Below are 14,364 nucleotides of genomic sequence, written 5' to 3' on the forward strand. Positions count from 1 at the left end.
AGAACCTGGTTCTCAGCTGTGAACCAGTAAACAAAGGGGAGATGGTGGGACCACCCACATACTCAGCTTCCACCAGCAAAGCCACACACAGGGACGCAGGCGGGAGGCTCCCTAATGAAGGTCCCAGGGGTTCCCCAGAGAGAACGGGATGGCTGGGGCCAGGTGCTGAATGTGGGCAGGTGAGGTAACTTTGGAGCTGCTGCTAAGTACCGGGGGTTTGATGAGAAAAGAAAAATGAAGAAACAGACCCAGAAAACCACACTGCTCTTTTATTCAATGGAACATCCCCCTTTTAACGCAGTGTTGAATCATACACCGAAAAAAAAGCCCAGAGAAATTTCTGCAGATAAACCAGTGAAGAGAACGCGCATTATACATTATTGTCAACATAATCACTCCATGAAGAGGGAAGGGGAGAAAAAAGTAGAACGAAAAACAAGGGGCTTAAACCCCTAGACACTGCAAAACATTCAGACGTTTGGGATTAAAATAAAATTTGAAAGGAAACCTTCCAGGAAGGAAAGGAACAAATGGAATCTGAGGCAGCTCAGGTGCTCAGGGAGCAAGGAAAGGACTCTCCAGGGTGGCAGACAAGACCAAGGTAGCTTGGGTGGCCCCACCTACCACTGGCAGGGGTGCCAGGATGGGTGTTGGCCCGGAACCTGGAAATTAACCCACTAGTCTATTAAGGTGACAAAAACAAAATGTCACACTACAAAAAACAAAAAAACTGGGGTGGTCATGGCAACCTTGAATATCTTAGAACCAAAAGGAACCCCCCCCTTCCAAACAGCCTGACATTAATGGCCAAAGCTTGTGCCTAAAACCATTTGCTCCCTCCTCTCCTTGGGAAGAGAAGAACAAGGAATGGAGAAAAAGGAAAGGAGTCTAATTGCAGCAGAAGATCGGGGAAGAGCATCTCCTTGGACGGAGTCTGAAGAAAGGAAAAGATACGGAAATAACAAAGGAAAAAGAAAAAATTAATAAAAATTTCACGATATGGAGCCAGCGTGTTCCGATTCCGTCCACAAAAATAACTCAGGCTGCTTTGCCGAACCATCCTGTCCACCAGGGGCGCTGCTGAGGCTGTCTGCCTGGAAGGGTCACCAATGGGCGCGGAAAGTCCTCACTCTCATGGCTCGGGCCATCGCCGCCGCGGGGAGGGATCCTGGCGGCCCGGTTTGGGGAGAGGCAAAAGGAGTTGGGTGAGGAGAGAAAGAAGACAAAGAAGACACTCGATGCTACGGGGCGCCAGGAGAGCCCAAGCTGGCGCCCCTACTACCACCTGCCCGTTCCCAAGCGAGTCTTCAGTCGCTTGGCCCAGCCCGGTGCGTGCACACACACACATGCGTGCACACAAATCACATGCGTGCATCCCAATGTCTGGCTCCATATGGTGAGGTTCGGCGTGTGTTTAAACGAGACCAATTCTCTCTATATATAATATATATTTTCTTAAAAAAACCGAGTCTAGTTCTGTGGTGGAGGCGGTGGGGGAGCTGGAGGCATCCCGAAGGGCGGCATGCCCGCCACCCCCATGCCCATCATGGTGACAAAGTTAGAAGGGTCCATGGGAGGCGGAGGAGGAGGGGGCGGGGCATACATCATGCCGGCGGAACCAGGCGGCGGAGGCGGCGGAGGGGGAGGGGCCCCGGGCGGCAGAGGCGGCTGGACCCCGGGGGGCAGGGGCACCATAGTGGGGTTGCCTTGCATCTGAGGGGCTCCTGGAGAAGCTGCGGCAGCCGCCTGCTGCTGTTGCCATGGCGGGATGGACCCTGTGCCAGCGCTCGTGGTGGTAGTCGTCGTATCTGGGGTGGTAAAGAAGCCCAAGGTCACACGCGCGGGGGCACACCGCGGCTCTCTGCGGCTGCTGCCTTGGGATGGGGGGGCGAGGGGCGCCTGCTCCTTGCTTGGCATGCGGTACGGTGGTGGGGGGCGGGCGGGCGGGGCTGTCCTGGTGATGGGGAGTGGAGGGGTGGGCAGGACTACCCTGGGGTCAGCCTCGAGGTCTCTGGGCTTAGCAGAGCAAGCCCTTTGTCACCAGTGCCCCTGGAAGGGCTGAGGGGAAGGTACCAGACACAAGAACCGGCTCTGACATCCCTCCGCCCATCCGCCGCCACCACCGAACGGCACATTCAACCTCAAGGCCACAGCTACTCTCCCCACAGCCCGGTCCCATCCCTGCCGTCTCTCAGGCCCCAATCACGTCCCTTGCGCAGCATGCAAGCACCCTCCCCACCCCGGCCTTACACACAGGCTCGGGCCAGCCAGCAGCCGGCAGCTCACGCAGCCCAGCCCGTGAGAGCCTGGATTTCTGGCACCCTACCTACGATGGCAGGTTCCCTCCAGGTCCCCCAAAACCGCTCCCCAGACACAACCACGCCAAACATCAGCTCTCTTCCCCAAGACCCCCAGGGGCCACGAGGCCCTTTCTGCTTGCACCCCCAGCAGAGAGCAGCATCTCCTCCCTGGGTGTCTGCCTGCCTCTGTGAGCCGTGAGCTTCTTCTGCTCCTCTCAGCCCCACCTCCCCATCCCACCCACCCCCACAAGCCCAAAATAGTCCACTCACTTTGCTGCCATGGCAAGGGGGTACTGGAAGCCATACTGCTGCTGGGCGGAGGGGGTGGCGGAGGCTGCTGCTGCTGCTGCTGCCATGGGGGAAGAGGGCCAGAGGGAGGGGGTGGGGGCTGCCCACTGGGTGGCGGCGGCGGCGGCGGCATCATGCCCATAGGCGGCGGCGGCATCATACCTGCAGGGAGGCGGAGGCGAGGGTGAGCCTCGGGCCGGAGACCCCGCTGCCAGGCCCAGCGCCCCCCAGCGAGCAGACGCCAGGCCGCGTTACCTTTTCCTTGATGCAGGCGATAGACCCCAGAGCCCACAGGCGTACTTCCCAGGTACTGATCTTGATGGAAGGAAAGAGCAGGGACTTAGCAGGACATGGGAACCGGCCAGGGAAGACGCCCCCACCGACAGCTTACTGGGTGCACACACCTTGCAACCACTACCCTTGTAAGAACCGTTCTGGAACCCTGCCTTTGAGACGTAGGTCTATGTCTACCCCACGCACAAACCACTTCCTAAGCCAGGACGAAGTCTTGCTCCTTCCCATTCCCGGCCTGGGCAGGAGACCCGATGCAATACCCAGCCACTTTGAGAGCTGCTTCCGGGTCGCAGCAACCTGACGTCACCCTTGCTCATCCCAAAGCCCCAAGGTTTCTGGTCTGACACTTACTTACCCATTGGAGGAGGGCCATGATGCCCAGGTGGGTGGGGGCCCTGGTTCATCGGTGGTGGCGGCGGCTGCATCCAAGGGGGTGGGGGTCCGTTAGGGTTGTGCTGCATGGGATGTCCACCATGCCCACCTGTCAGGCTGGGTAATGGGTGTGGGAAGCTGTGGGGGCCACCTCCAGGCCCACCAGGACCACCTCCGTGCATGCCATGGTAGGGCCGACTCTCTGAAGGGCCAGAATTCATCCAGGGTGGGCGGCTCTGGGTGGTGGACATGAGAGACTACGTGAGAGCATTTCCCGCCAACGTCCCTGCCTGCTCCCCCTGGTGGCAACACTGTTCTTTCGGCTACGCCAAGAGTACCAGAAAACACACAAGGACAGGATCTTCCTAAAGTGAAAGATCCCTGAACATCCTGACACCCGGAAGAACAATGTTGCCAGCCATGTCTGTCACTGCGCTCTACCCAAAGCACCTGGCCACAGCCCTCAGTCTCTGAGGAAGAGAATGGGGGCGGCCAGACCACAAGAACCAGCCCCTGAAACTCACCGGTGGAGGTGGGTTGTTGGCAGGAGCAGCAGGCCGAGGCGCGCTGGCCAGGGGCGCGGTGGCGGGCCCCGAGGTGGAGCCCACGGATGCCGGCACCGGCGCTTCGCCCAGCTCAGCCATGAGAGACAAATATTCTTTATCCATCCGTGCTTTATCCTGAGCTGACTGGGGGTCACCAGGCCTGAAGGCAGGATAAGAAACACAGAGAAAGAAAGAGAGAAGAGAAAAAAAATTCATTAAGAAAGAAAGTTCTATCCTGTAGAAGAAGTGACAGAGTTCTTTGAATTCAATCATCCTTTCTAACCGTTCCTCAAAATAGTCTCATCAAGTCCTCAGTTCTGCGCCCAGCTCTGCATCTGGGAGACCACATGGATTTCTGTCACAACAGAAAAGATGGAGAGCACCCAGCCAGCCACATGAGCTAGGAAAGCACAGGCTCTTCCAAAGAGCAAACCTTCATGAAATCTTACATTCCCAGTTTGAGGGAAGGAAGGTCTATGCAGGACTAGAGCACCTGCCAGGTTTTCCAAAGTAGAAAAATGTTGCTATCAAGTGCTGGTTCAAAACTGGTCAAAAATCCAGATGGCTTCTGAAACCGATCCTAAGCAGCAAAAAGTAGTTAATACTGAGCCACAGTGGAAACATTTACACTCAGGATGGAAGTTTCTAGTTTTCCTGAATTCAAGATGAGCCACAAAATACAGGTGTTCGCACAAGCTGCTTCTCATCATCCTGGGCTTTAACATCACACCATTACAGACCACATTCACAGAAAGGAAGCTTCTCTAGAGCCCAAAGGTTAACAGCAACCAACCAACATGCTCAAGCAATGTCTTGAACACCACGGCTACAAAGAAGCCATAATCCCAGGCCCTCACCTTTGGAATTTGCAATCGGAAGCGATGTGTCCAGCCCCACCACACTTGGTACACACTGTGGTATTGGTAATGCTGCGTGTCTCTGAGCTCTGCCAGGGTCTTAAGATCCTGTCGAGGAAGAAGGGGGGAAAAAAAAAAGAGTCATGTCAAGGGCTACGGCCAAGCTTCCTACTTCCACAGGTTCTTCAGGTTTGTACACTCTCTCCACTCTAAACCGATCACACACCTGTTATCATCTTCCCGAAGGGTCCCATTCAAGCGAGCCAACTCCCGAAGCTGCATCTTCCGTAGATCATTCTGGTCCTCAGGGGTCTCAATACCCTGCTTCAGGATGTTTCTTATCTAGTGGAGATGCAAGGGTCACAGTTACATAAAGCGCTGGGGCCACCACTAGATTTCTAGCAAGAGGCTTCCTTTCTGGCTGCCTCACCTGTTCCACAGCTTTCTTCACATTCTCCATGGTGTTGGCGGTAACTAGGGCATGAAGTGGCTCATCTTCTCCAGGGAGCATCTGGCCATCTTTGCGGCCAACTTTCCCTTCTTTAACAGACCCTTTCCCCCGGATCATAATCTTGGCATTACACTCCTTCTCTATGTTCTTCAAGGTGTTCCCTCTATCAGGGGCAGAAAAAGTTGAATTGTTAGATTTGATAGGCAAGTTCCCATGCCAGAGGGGACAGAGTGGGCGGATCACACCGGCAGGAAACCATGAGTGCAGAGTTGGATTTTCCCACCAAGAGTTCCATGATCTCTTTTAAGTTAAAGGCAGCCACACCAAATCTGTAAGATTTGAGTTCTCTGCAGTAAAATGGGGTTGAAGAGATTTTCTCACAGAAAAGTGTGAACTCCCACCAAAAACAGGAAGGGAAGCCATCAGTGGCACCCAGCTGGGCCTAAGACCGATACAGCTCACAGTTTCTTAACAATCATGTATCCCACAGGGTAGCAGTTACTCACCTGGGCCCAATCAGCAGCCCCACAAAGTTGATTTCTGGATACTCGTCTTGTGGAATCATTACTTTATCGCTCACCCGTGTTGCTGGAGGTCTAAAAAAGAAAAGACTCATAGACTCTGCATGTTTCTGAGAGAGGACACAACCCACAGCTTTTAGAACCAACCTTGCTACCATGTATTAACTACACATGACTTGAGGACAAGTGGTGTGACGTTAGTACCAGAATAGTTCCACCAGATCACACGTGATCTGTACGTGTCCTTGGCCTGGACAACCAGCCCCTCTGCTTACTTGTAATCTGCAGGTGGCTTGAAATCAGGGTTGAGGGCAACCATCTCCGTGATCAGGTTATGCCGCTCCTCTTCAAGCTTTTTGCGGGTGCGGAACTCGCGGGTGTTAAGCCGCTTCCCCTCGCTATTGTAGATGGGCTCAGGGGAAGGGGACCTGTGGGAAACAGATCACCGTTACTGCTTTGCCTTCACTCTTCTCATCCCACATGGGCTAAAATTAGTCTTCCCCAGCCCCTCTGCCTCTCAGACCCTAACACAACACTCTTCGGAGGAACCGACCGTAACGTGTGCTACTCAAGATCGTGTGGAATGGGGAGATGAAAGCTGGCTTAGCATTAGGGGGACTGGGGTGTGTGTGAGAAAGAAAAAAAAGGTCTTGCTTCTAAATGTTGAGAAGAAAAAAGTCTGTCCTTCTGGGGGAAAATCTTTGGACTGTAAATGGCAAGGACAGTATCATCCTCTGGAGTCTTCTTGCCAAATATGGATTTTTCATTTTAAAAAATTGTACATTATTACAACTTTATGAACCACGGAAACCCAAAAGTTTAGGTAAAATGTGAACTCTTGCAGAGCTCGTGCCCTATCAGGAAGAGTGTCTGCACCCCTGCCACATAGTTAAGTATGAGCTCTTTAACCCAATGCAACTGGGACTCAAGGCTGCTGCAGCTACTTGGCCCCACAATGGAGAGAGATGGTTCAAGGCTTCGTCTCTGCTTTTCCTTCAATGGCCTGGCTGGCTGTGTCCAAGGCCCAGGAGTCAACCTGTTTTCTGGCTGTTCGAGGTTGGGGAGTCTGGGTAGAGAAAAACGTTAACGTGCTAAAGCAGCTTCTGCTAGAGGCTGCAAATGCAGATTTGGTCAAGTACTTGTCTAGGGTCTGGACCTGCAAACGGCAAGGGGAAAACCTAGGATTCTCCACCAGAGTTTACAAGTCCAGAAAGCAGATTCTCTCTCTCTCATTTTTTTAAGGAGTAAAATGCTGTTGCTACAAGTAAAAAATAGTAATGATAAAATGGTCAGTTTACCACAGCTGGATTTTGCGGTAATAAAAAAGAGAAGTTACACTCCTAGAATTCTGAGTTGAGATTACAAAAAGGACCATAGCTTGATATTCTGAATGAAAATTTAGTAGCAGCTGCAAGAAGGGAAGAGACCATGTGGATCAGGTTATTAAAAAAACATCCTGAAAGTAGTCAAGACTCCTATACCCTTGGTTTAGTTGAGAGAACCTTGCCTAGTTGGAGAGCAAGGACTGAACTCGGCTGCTCCCACTGTCTTCAGCCTAAAGGGAACCATGTCATACCACGTTACACACACGATGGAATAAAAGGTCAGGTTTGTTCATGGCTAATGACGGCTAAATGACACCTCCGTTTCTAGCATTTATATAAACTGTTAACACAATCCAATAATAATGAACAAAAGCAAACATACCCCAGCTCATTAGACTATCATCTTATACATTTAAGTCTACAAGAGATTTTTAAAACATTTTTAACTGTGCAACTTAAGCAACATCAAAATAGCATAGTGGCTTAATATTGAGAATACACCTTCTTAGGAAATAACCTCAGTAAGGTAAGAAACTCATGCAGTTCCCTCCAACCTGGGCTCAAAAGCAAAACCAGTCAGGCATTAGGCCCTCTTTCAAACTGAATACAAGGGAGAAAAAAACTGCTCTGGTTTTATTTCTAACGTGCTTGACGTTTCTAATTCCCACCCCGTAGCTGTCTAGAATTAAGCATTTCTGGCTAATCAACAGAACAAGGTTTACCAGTACCAAATTGGTCATTTAAAAGCCTCACAACAGTTTAATCTCTTCCCAAATTGTGGATGTGAAAAGGCAAAAGCTAATATTCTAGAGGTTATATTGGCCCAACTTCGTCACTTCAAAGAGGCATCATATAGATCAACTAAACTCTAATCCCATTTCTCCAGGAAGCAAAGGTTTGTTAAAAATTCAACCTTTTGAGGAATTGCCTGGTAACCTGTTAGACGTATTATTAAAGGGAAAAAGGCCAAAAAAGCACTCAACAGTTGTGGTCTACAACCTACGATGCAATCTTTAAAAAAAAAAAAAAAAAAAAAAAAAGAAATATATATATATAAATATATATATATAAATATATATATATAAAACACAACACAACCCTCCAACCAAAATCTACAGGTAAAAAAATAATAAATTTCATTAAGTAAAATTAAAGAGCCCACATGGAGAGATTAAGTTAATTTGTTCCCTGGCAAAGGGCAGCAGAAAGATGCATAAGTGAGTGGCTTCTAAAATCACTACATCATCTTCCTGATTTAACAAGCCATTAATTGGGTAATAAAAGCTAAAAACACTACTTTTTAAAGTGAAGTGTTTTCAACTATGCCGCATGCACTAAGAGCAATTTCACGGAGAGGGAGGCATATTGCCCTTCTATTAAATGGATCAGATTTAGCTGTTCGAAGTTCAACCAGCCAATAAAATTCCTGGTTAAAAAGTTAATTTCCCTCAGACTTTTTACTTTTCAAAGGTGAGAGAAATTGTAAACTGAAAGGATGTGACTACAGATGTTTGAAGACCACACTCTTAAAAAATAAAGGTGACTTAGGGTTGGTTGCTAGCCTTCCCAAAACAGGCTAGAATATTCTGGACCCTCCCAATACCCCCCAGGCAATGGCCAAGGCGGAAAATTCACTGGCAGTGAAGGAAGCTGGTTAGAAATCTCATCTATTTTAAAACCACCTCAAAACCATGAGCAGGAAGACTGCACCAATGAGCTAACCAGACTGAGCTTCTGGTCTGCTCAAATTCAGTGATGCTCAAAAATATTCTTAATCCCTGCACCATGTACCTGTGAGAAAAGCTCTACACCCTCGGTTTTCAACCAAAGCAGTTACTGAAAAGGCTGGTTAACGGGCCACCTCACTGTCCCTACGGGTGGGTAAATCAGGTTAAAATCTAGGTGCTTACCAATTGGAAACCAGATGTCCATTTTCCTGTAACTTTTTATTCTGCTAGTAATTAAATTTCATTCCAATTTTCTAACTGACGACTGACCATATAGATTGCTAATTAAACCCTAGGCCCCAGAATGGTCAAAGTATTATCACAGTCGTCTTACTAGGATTTCATTGAACTGACACAATATGTTGCCACCAGTAAAACGTATTGAGAAAAAGGTAAAAGCGTTACTGTCAGCTGGTTAAAACTGTTTCCCAACCTGTCCTCAGGGTTAGGGGGGATGCCCAGGTCTCCTGTGCGCAGTTTACGAGTCAGGTCTTCTATCTGCAGTTGCACTGGAAGAAACCAGGTTAGGAAAGAAAAAAAAAGGATGGAAAAAAGACAATGTTACCAAAAAACATCTCAAATCTCAACAACAAGCATGAAGAACTCGGAGACTTTGAAAGGGACGACTGATCAGTGAACACATTGAGGCAAAAACCCCCAACCACCTATCGGCAGGAGTCCATTTACATCTATAGGTATTTTTCACTTCAAAATGGTTAACACTTAAGGAAGCAAACAGTTTGTTGGAAGAGGGGTTAGCAGTATACACTGTTCACTAAGGCTAACATCAAAGCAATTATTAGGTGTTTCACCTCTCCCTCCCCTCCAAGGCTTGCTATACAATTGGCACCCAGAACAAACCATGTTATGTTATCACCAATACCCTGTTCCCAAACAAATTACTTCGAGGGCAAGACTCTTGAGAGTTTATTTTTCTTCATTAAATATTAAGCATAGCCCAAAATGAAATCCAATTAACATGGGACAAGGAAAAATACCAGTTGAGCAAAGATCATTTTCATTGATACCAGGTTCAAAATTCCTTGAACATGTAAGACATTTAATAACCAATTCAACACCTCATAAAAAGCCTATTATACATACTCTTTCTGTACAACCAGATCCATACTAATAAGGATCTCCCAATACCTGTTGCTTTTATTCCAGTCTTAGGTAACAATCCATATACCTTAATAAACCAGTAACCGTGAGACGTTAAGAAGTCTGTTCTCAGACTCGCTCCTCATGAGGGGAGTAAAAGTAGGGGATGTAGAAAAAGAAAGTGTGGGTCAAGGAGAATGTGTGGCCCTCAGACCTTGACAAAATGAGGCTGTACATAAAAAAGAGAGGAAGGTTTCACAGAAGTTCAATGACTCCAGGGAAATGTTACCCGGGTGACTTCTCAAGATAATGGCAACTGTAGAGCCAGATCACGGTCTTCAGCGTGCTGAAGAACCACCTGTTTCTTACCTTTGCAGCATCTGAAAGTTGTGAGCAGGCATCTCTAATAAGGGCAAGTCTTAGTGGGTTGGGTTAAAGTCGAGCTGGCTCCAAAACAGGATTAATGCATGTCTAACCCAAGATACCCTTCTACTTTTAAATACACCCCACAGGGCTATACCACATACCCATTCCAACTCCAAAGAACTGAAAACCCACATTCATATCAAGAGAAGATATTGGGGGCATTGTACAAAGCAGTGTATACCCTGAGAGACAGAAGATGAATTAAGATACATAGATCCCTAAGCTCTTCTACGCCAGAAAATTTCTGACTTGACAGTCAAGTATTTAGCTCAAGAACTCAAGGTGAAAGTCAGCTTCATGGAGGCAGGCAGCCCTCCTAACTGAACTGTAGGGGTGTGGGGTCTGACCTGAGGAAAACTGGCACTTAAATCAAAGTCTGTGATCTTTCTTGGAGCTGAGATCTACACTGGCCTCTGCTTTGGCTCTACCCACTTTTGATTATAGAGCTATAAATACCCTCAGGGCTCAGTGCATTAACTCCCTGCACAGGAAGAGAACTGGAGATGTAGAGAATAAGTCTGTTTTCCCCCCTTTCTAAGTCTGCTTGTGTCCCTGGAATGTCATTCCACTAAGGACATTTCCACAAGGTTGTAAAGACCCAGGCCGATCTAATGAGACAAGCGGGTGGGTGGAAGTAAATTGAACAGTGGGGAAAGAAGAAATATTAGTACCGTGAAAACAAGGTAACAATTCCAACACCTCAAAACTCTCAGCAGTTAAAAAACATAAAATATAATGATCCTCAAGAGTAACACATGCCAGCCTTGAAGCTTTTGATCTGTGAAGGATACAGCCTCATAGGCCTAGGCGGCCTTTGCCCTAATTTACTCCAAAGGGGATGTTTCTTTGGTTAGTAAGAAATGTTCATCAAGTGAACTTTTTGGAGACAGCTGCAGATACATGAATAAAGGTAAAACTCACATTAAAAACCTTATATTTAAAAAAAGGTAATTTTGAGGTTAACTTCATTTACACTGTGGACAATTATTGTTAATTCTTGAAATTTCCCAACAGATAAGATCTTTTATCCTACCACCTCATTCCATATCCAAGTAGTACCCCTTTCCCAGCAGAGTTCTTTGATAGTAAAAGAGCCCTCGTTTTAAGACAGCTCTCCAAAGACCAAACCAGAAAAGATGCTGAAGGAAAGGTTAAATTCAACAAAATGGTAAAAAGGGGTGCACTGTTCAACACTTTCAGGACCACTCTTTGATTAAACTGAGTTTTTCTTTTCAGAAAGTACCTATAAAAGTAAAAGACCACATTTGAAGGAGAGGGAGGAATATGAAATGGTGAAAGGCCATGCTGTGAAAAAGGTACTTAGTTTATAATACCTGCAGTGTTCTCCACTGGGGCCGTGTCCAGAGAGGCAGAAGACACTCACCTCACCAACTGGCAATGAACAGCAGCTGAAAAGGGTGGGGTGGGGTGCTGGACTGGGGACTACCCTCACTCCTAAGTGGGTCCCTCTACCTTCCTGGCACTCATGGAGAACACTGCTGTTACGAACAAACCAAAACAAGGAGCTTCAAATGCAGGACTTACAGAGTAAAAACTGATGGGTTATGTCAAAGTCATGAAAGTACACCTGACCGTACCTCATCTCAAAAGAACAAGACTTTAAGGTCTCAAACTTATAACACATAAAATGTTGCTCAGAATAAATCATATCAATCTGACAACGTATTTGGATGCAGAACGTGTATTTACCTATATAAGCTCTTTCTTGTTCCCGAGTAAGTCCAGGGGGGATGACTGTAGGCATTCCCGGAATCACCGTCTTCTGTTCCATTGTATCTTGGTTCCAGCGGCTCCTCTTCCGCTTCTTACTTGGAAAATCTGAAGGCAGATAAAGTCCATCAAATGCAAATATAAACCAGCAAACTACCAACAGGCAGTTCAGGATACTTATGACACTAGACACAACCTCGGCAGACTGGGAAACTGAGAACTTGACCTAAAATATATATAGCAAAAAAATGAACACAAACCCGAGAATTCAGAGACACATGGCCACCACAAGGGTACCTAGCTCTGGATCCGAAAAAGTAACATTTCACATTTATAATACGTATCCAGAAAAACTGTGAAGTATGTAAACAAGCAAACACATCTTTCAGATATGCGACGTCAACCATGAATGTTTTAAAAGCCCCAAGGGAGACAAGGTATACTGAATAATCATACCTTGGTAAAGCAAGATTGGGAAAACTGCTGATTCTTCTCACCTCCACTCCCCACCAGTCACCTTTCTAAATGGGCCGAACACAACCAAACCTATGATTTACTAAGTGAAAAAACCCAGTTCTTCAACAAGATCACTTTTTTCTTCAGAAATTTAGCCTAGATAAGGATTCAATTTTCCCGGCCAACTAGACACTTAACATCTGAACTCCTAGAGGATGTATCAAAGTCCGACAACAACAAAAAAGCTATACAACAGCAGCCAAATCCTCCTCCTCTGATACAGAGGCATAAACTCCATACACATTGGTACACACAAGTCAGTTCTACTTCCCAGGGGGAAAGCCCCAACAACTAAGGGGAGGCATATCTGACTTCTCTAAGATAAATGGAGATTAGGAAAAAACTCCTTCTCCCGAAAAGTGCATCAGACCCAATCACACTCTAAGGATTTTCGACCTCTTTCTTTCACTGTAGTGAAAACCTTGCCCTACTATAGAAATAAAAGCTACTCTTGCTACTTTTCTGCTTTTTGGACTTCTCTAGAACCAGGAAGGAGGTGCTCCACATTACCAGTTGACCATTTCACGCCCTCCTGACATGCACACCCACCACTCCGTCCACCAAATCAACCTACTCGCCACCGCTCTCCTATACCAGAATCTAGAATATAACACAGACCCCCCCCCCCACCAGATTATAGTCGGGCCACAAAGCCCGGCCGCCACACTGCGCCTGCGCACAGGAACCCTCCGCTCTCCCCCCCCACCCCTTCCAGCGCGCGTGCGCACTCGGGGCCCGAGAACCGGGCCGCGCGCCCCGTGGCGCCTCCGCCCGGGGCCTCCCCGTGCGCGCGCGCGCCCCTGCCGCGTGCAGCCGCCGTCGCCGCCGCCGCGCGCCCCTCAGGCGGCCGGGCCCGTCCGCGCGACGCCTCTCGCGCTCTCTCGGCCCGACTCACCTCCTCCGCCGCCGGCCGGGCCCGGCTGCTGGTCCTGACGGGGCGGCTGGGGTGGCGGCGGCTGCGGCGGCGACACGCGCTGGTAGAGCGGCGGCGGAGGGGGAGGCTGCGGCGGCGGGTACGAGGAGCCCGGGGAGGGCGGCGGCGGCGGCGGCTGCTGGGGAGGCGGGGGCGGCGGCGGTGGCGGCGGCGGCAGCGCCGCGAAGGGGAAGGCCGCGGTCAGGGCCCCCACCGAGCCCACGGGCGGGGGCGGCGGCGGCCCGGGCACCAGCAGCCCCGCCCCAGGCCCGGGAGCAGGCGGTGGCCCCGGCTCGAAGCCCCCTTTGGGCCCGGAAAGGGGGGGGAGGCCGGGGGGGCCCAGCTTACCCAGCGGCGTGGCGTTCGCTCCGGTCGCCATGGCGCCCCCGGGGACCGGCACCGGCGGCTCCTTTTAGGCGGCGGTGGCGGCTTCTTCTTCGCGAACCTTCCGGGGGGAGGGGACCCGACTGCGCTGCCCCGGAGCGCGTCCTCTCACGCGGCGGGCGGCGGCGGCGCGAGACGCACAAAGAGGGAGGAGAGAGGGCGCCGCGGGGGCGGGCCGGGGGCGACGGGCCCGAGGCCTGGATTGGGCCGAGCCGAGGCAAGGGGTCGGAATCGGCGGCCTCCAATTGGTGGAGCCTTAGCCCTCCTCGATGCACGCTGGGATTGGCCGGACCGTTAGGCCAGGCGAAGAAATGGCGGCCGAGCCTAGCGAGCTGGGAGGTGTCGCAGCGCGCACTTCATTTGTTACTGCGCGAACTGAGCTCGGAGTCCAGAAAGGAGGGGATAGGGTGGGGCAAACTCTGTGACGTAGGGGCAAAGGGCTTTCTCATTGGTTGAAGTTGGTTGAGTCAATCATTCTCTGTTGCGTCGTAGTGTCTTGGGATTGGCTGTCGCTTGTTCGATTCTTTTTCTACTCCCCTCCCACGGGGAGCAGCTTCGCTGGGATTAAGCGAGAGGTCGCGGCTGTACCCCGGCTGAACGAGATTTACCGCCG

The 14,364-nt window shown here is 49.7% G+C and overlaps 1 protein-coding gene across 9 annotated transcripts; it reads right to left on the reverse strand.

The window, feature by feature from the left end:
- Nucleotides 1-251: 251 nt before the first annotated feature.
- Nucleotides 252-14,133, reverse strand: SF1 (splicing factor 1). Of its 9 annotated transcripts, none has more exons than XM_032414363.1 (13): nucleotides 13,716-14,133; nucleotides 11,918-12,046; nucleotides 9,114-9,189; nucleotides 5,904-6,056; nucleotides 5,614-5,703; nucleotides 5,087-5,270; nucleotides 4,883-4,998; nucleotides 4,657-4,764; nucleotides 3,779-3,959; nucleotides 3,238-3,511; nucleotides 2,844-2,903; nucleotides 2,571-2,750; nucleotides 252-1,808 (listed from the first exon to the last, which is right to left on the reverse strand). In XM_032414363.1, the coding sequence occupies exons 1-13, from the start codon at nucleotides 13,744-13,746 to the stop codon at nucleotides 1,471-1,473; spliced, it is 1,920 nt and encodes a 639-aa protein (XP_032270254.1). In that variant the 5' UTR covers nucleotides 13,747-14,133; the 3' UTR covers nucleotides 252-1,470. The 9 variants fall into 9 exon arrangements, with proteins under 9 accessions (XP_032270254.1, XP_032270253.1, XP_032270256.1 ...); XM_032414362.1 differs by having other exon boundaries at nucleotides 252-1,168; nucleotides 13,350-14,133; XM_032414365.1 differs by having other exon boundaries at nucleotides 2,844-2,898; nucleotides 13,716-14,132.
- Between the last annotated feature and the right edge of the window lie 231 nt (nucleotides 14,134-14,364).

The sequence above is a fragment of the Phoca vitulina genome, unplaced genomic scaffold, assembly GCF_004348235.1.
Source record: "Phoca vitulina isolate PV1807 unplaced genomic scaffold, GSC_HSeal_1.0 scaffold16, whole genome shotgun sequence".
Classification (NCBI taxonomy): domain Eukaryota; kingdom Metazoa; phylum Chordata; class Mammalia; order Carnivora; family Phocidae; genus Phoca; species Phoca vitulina.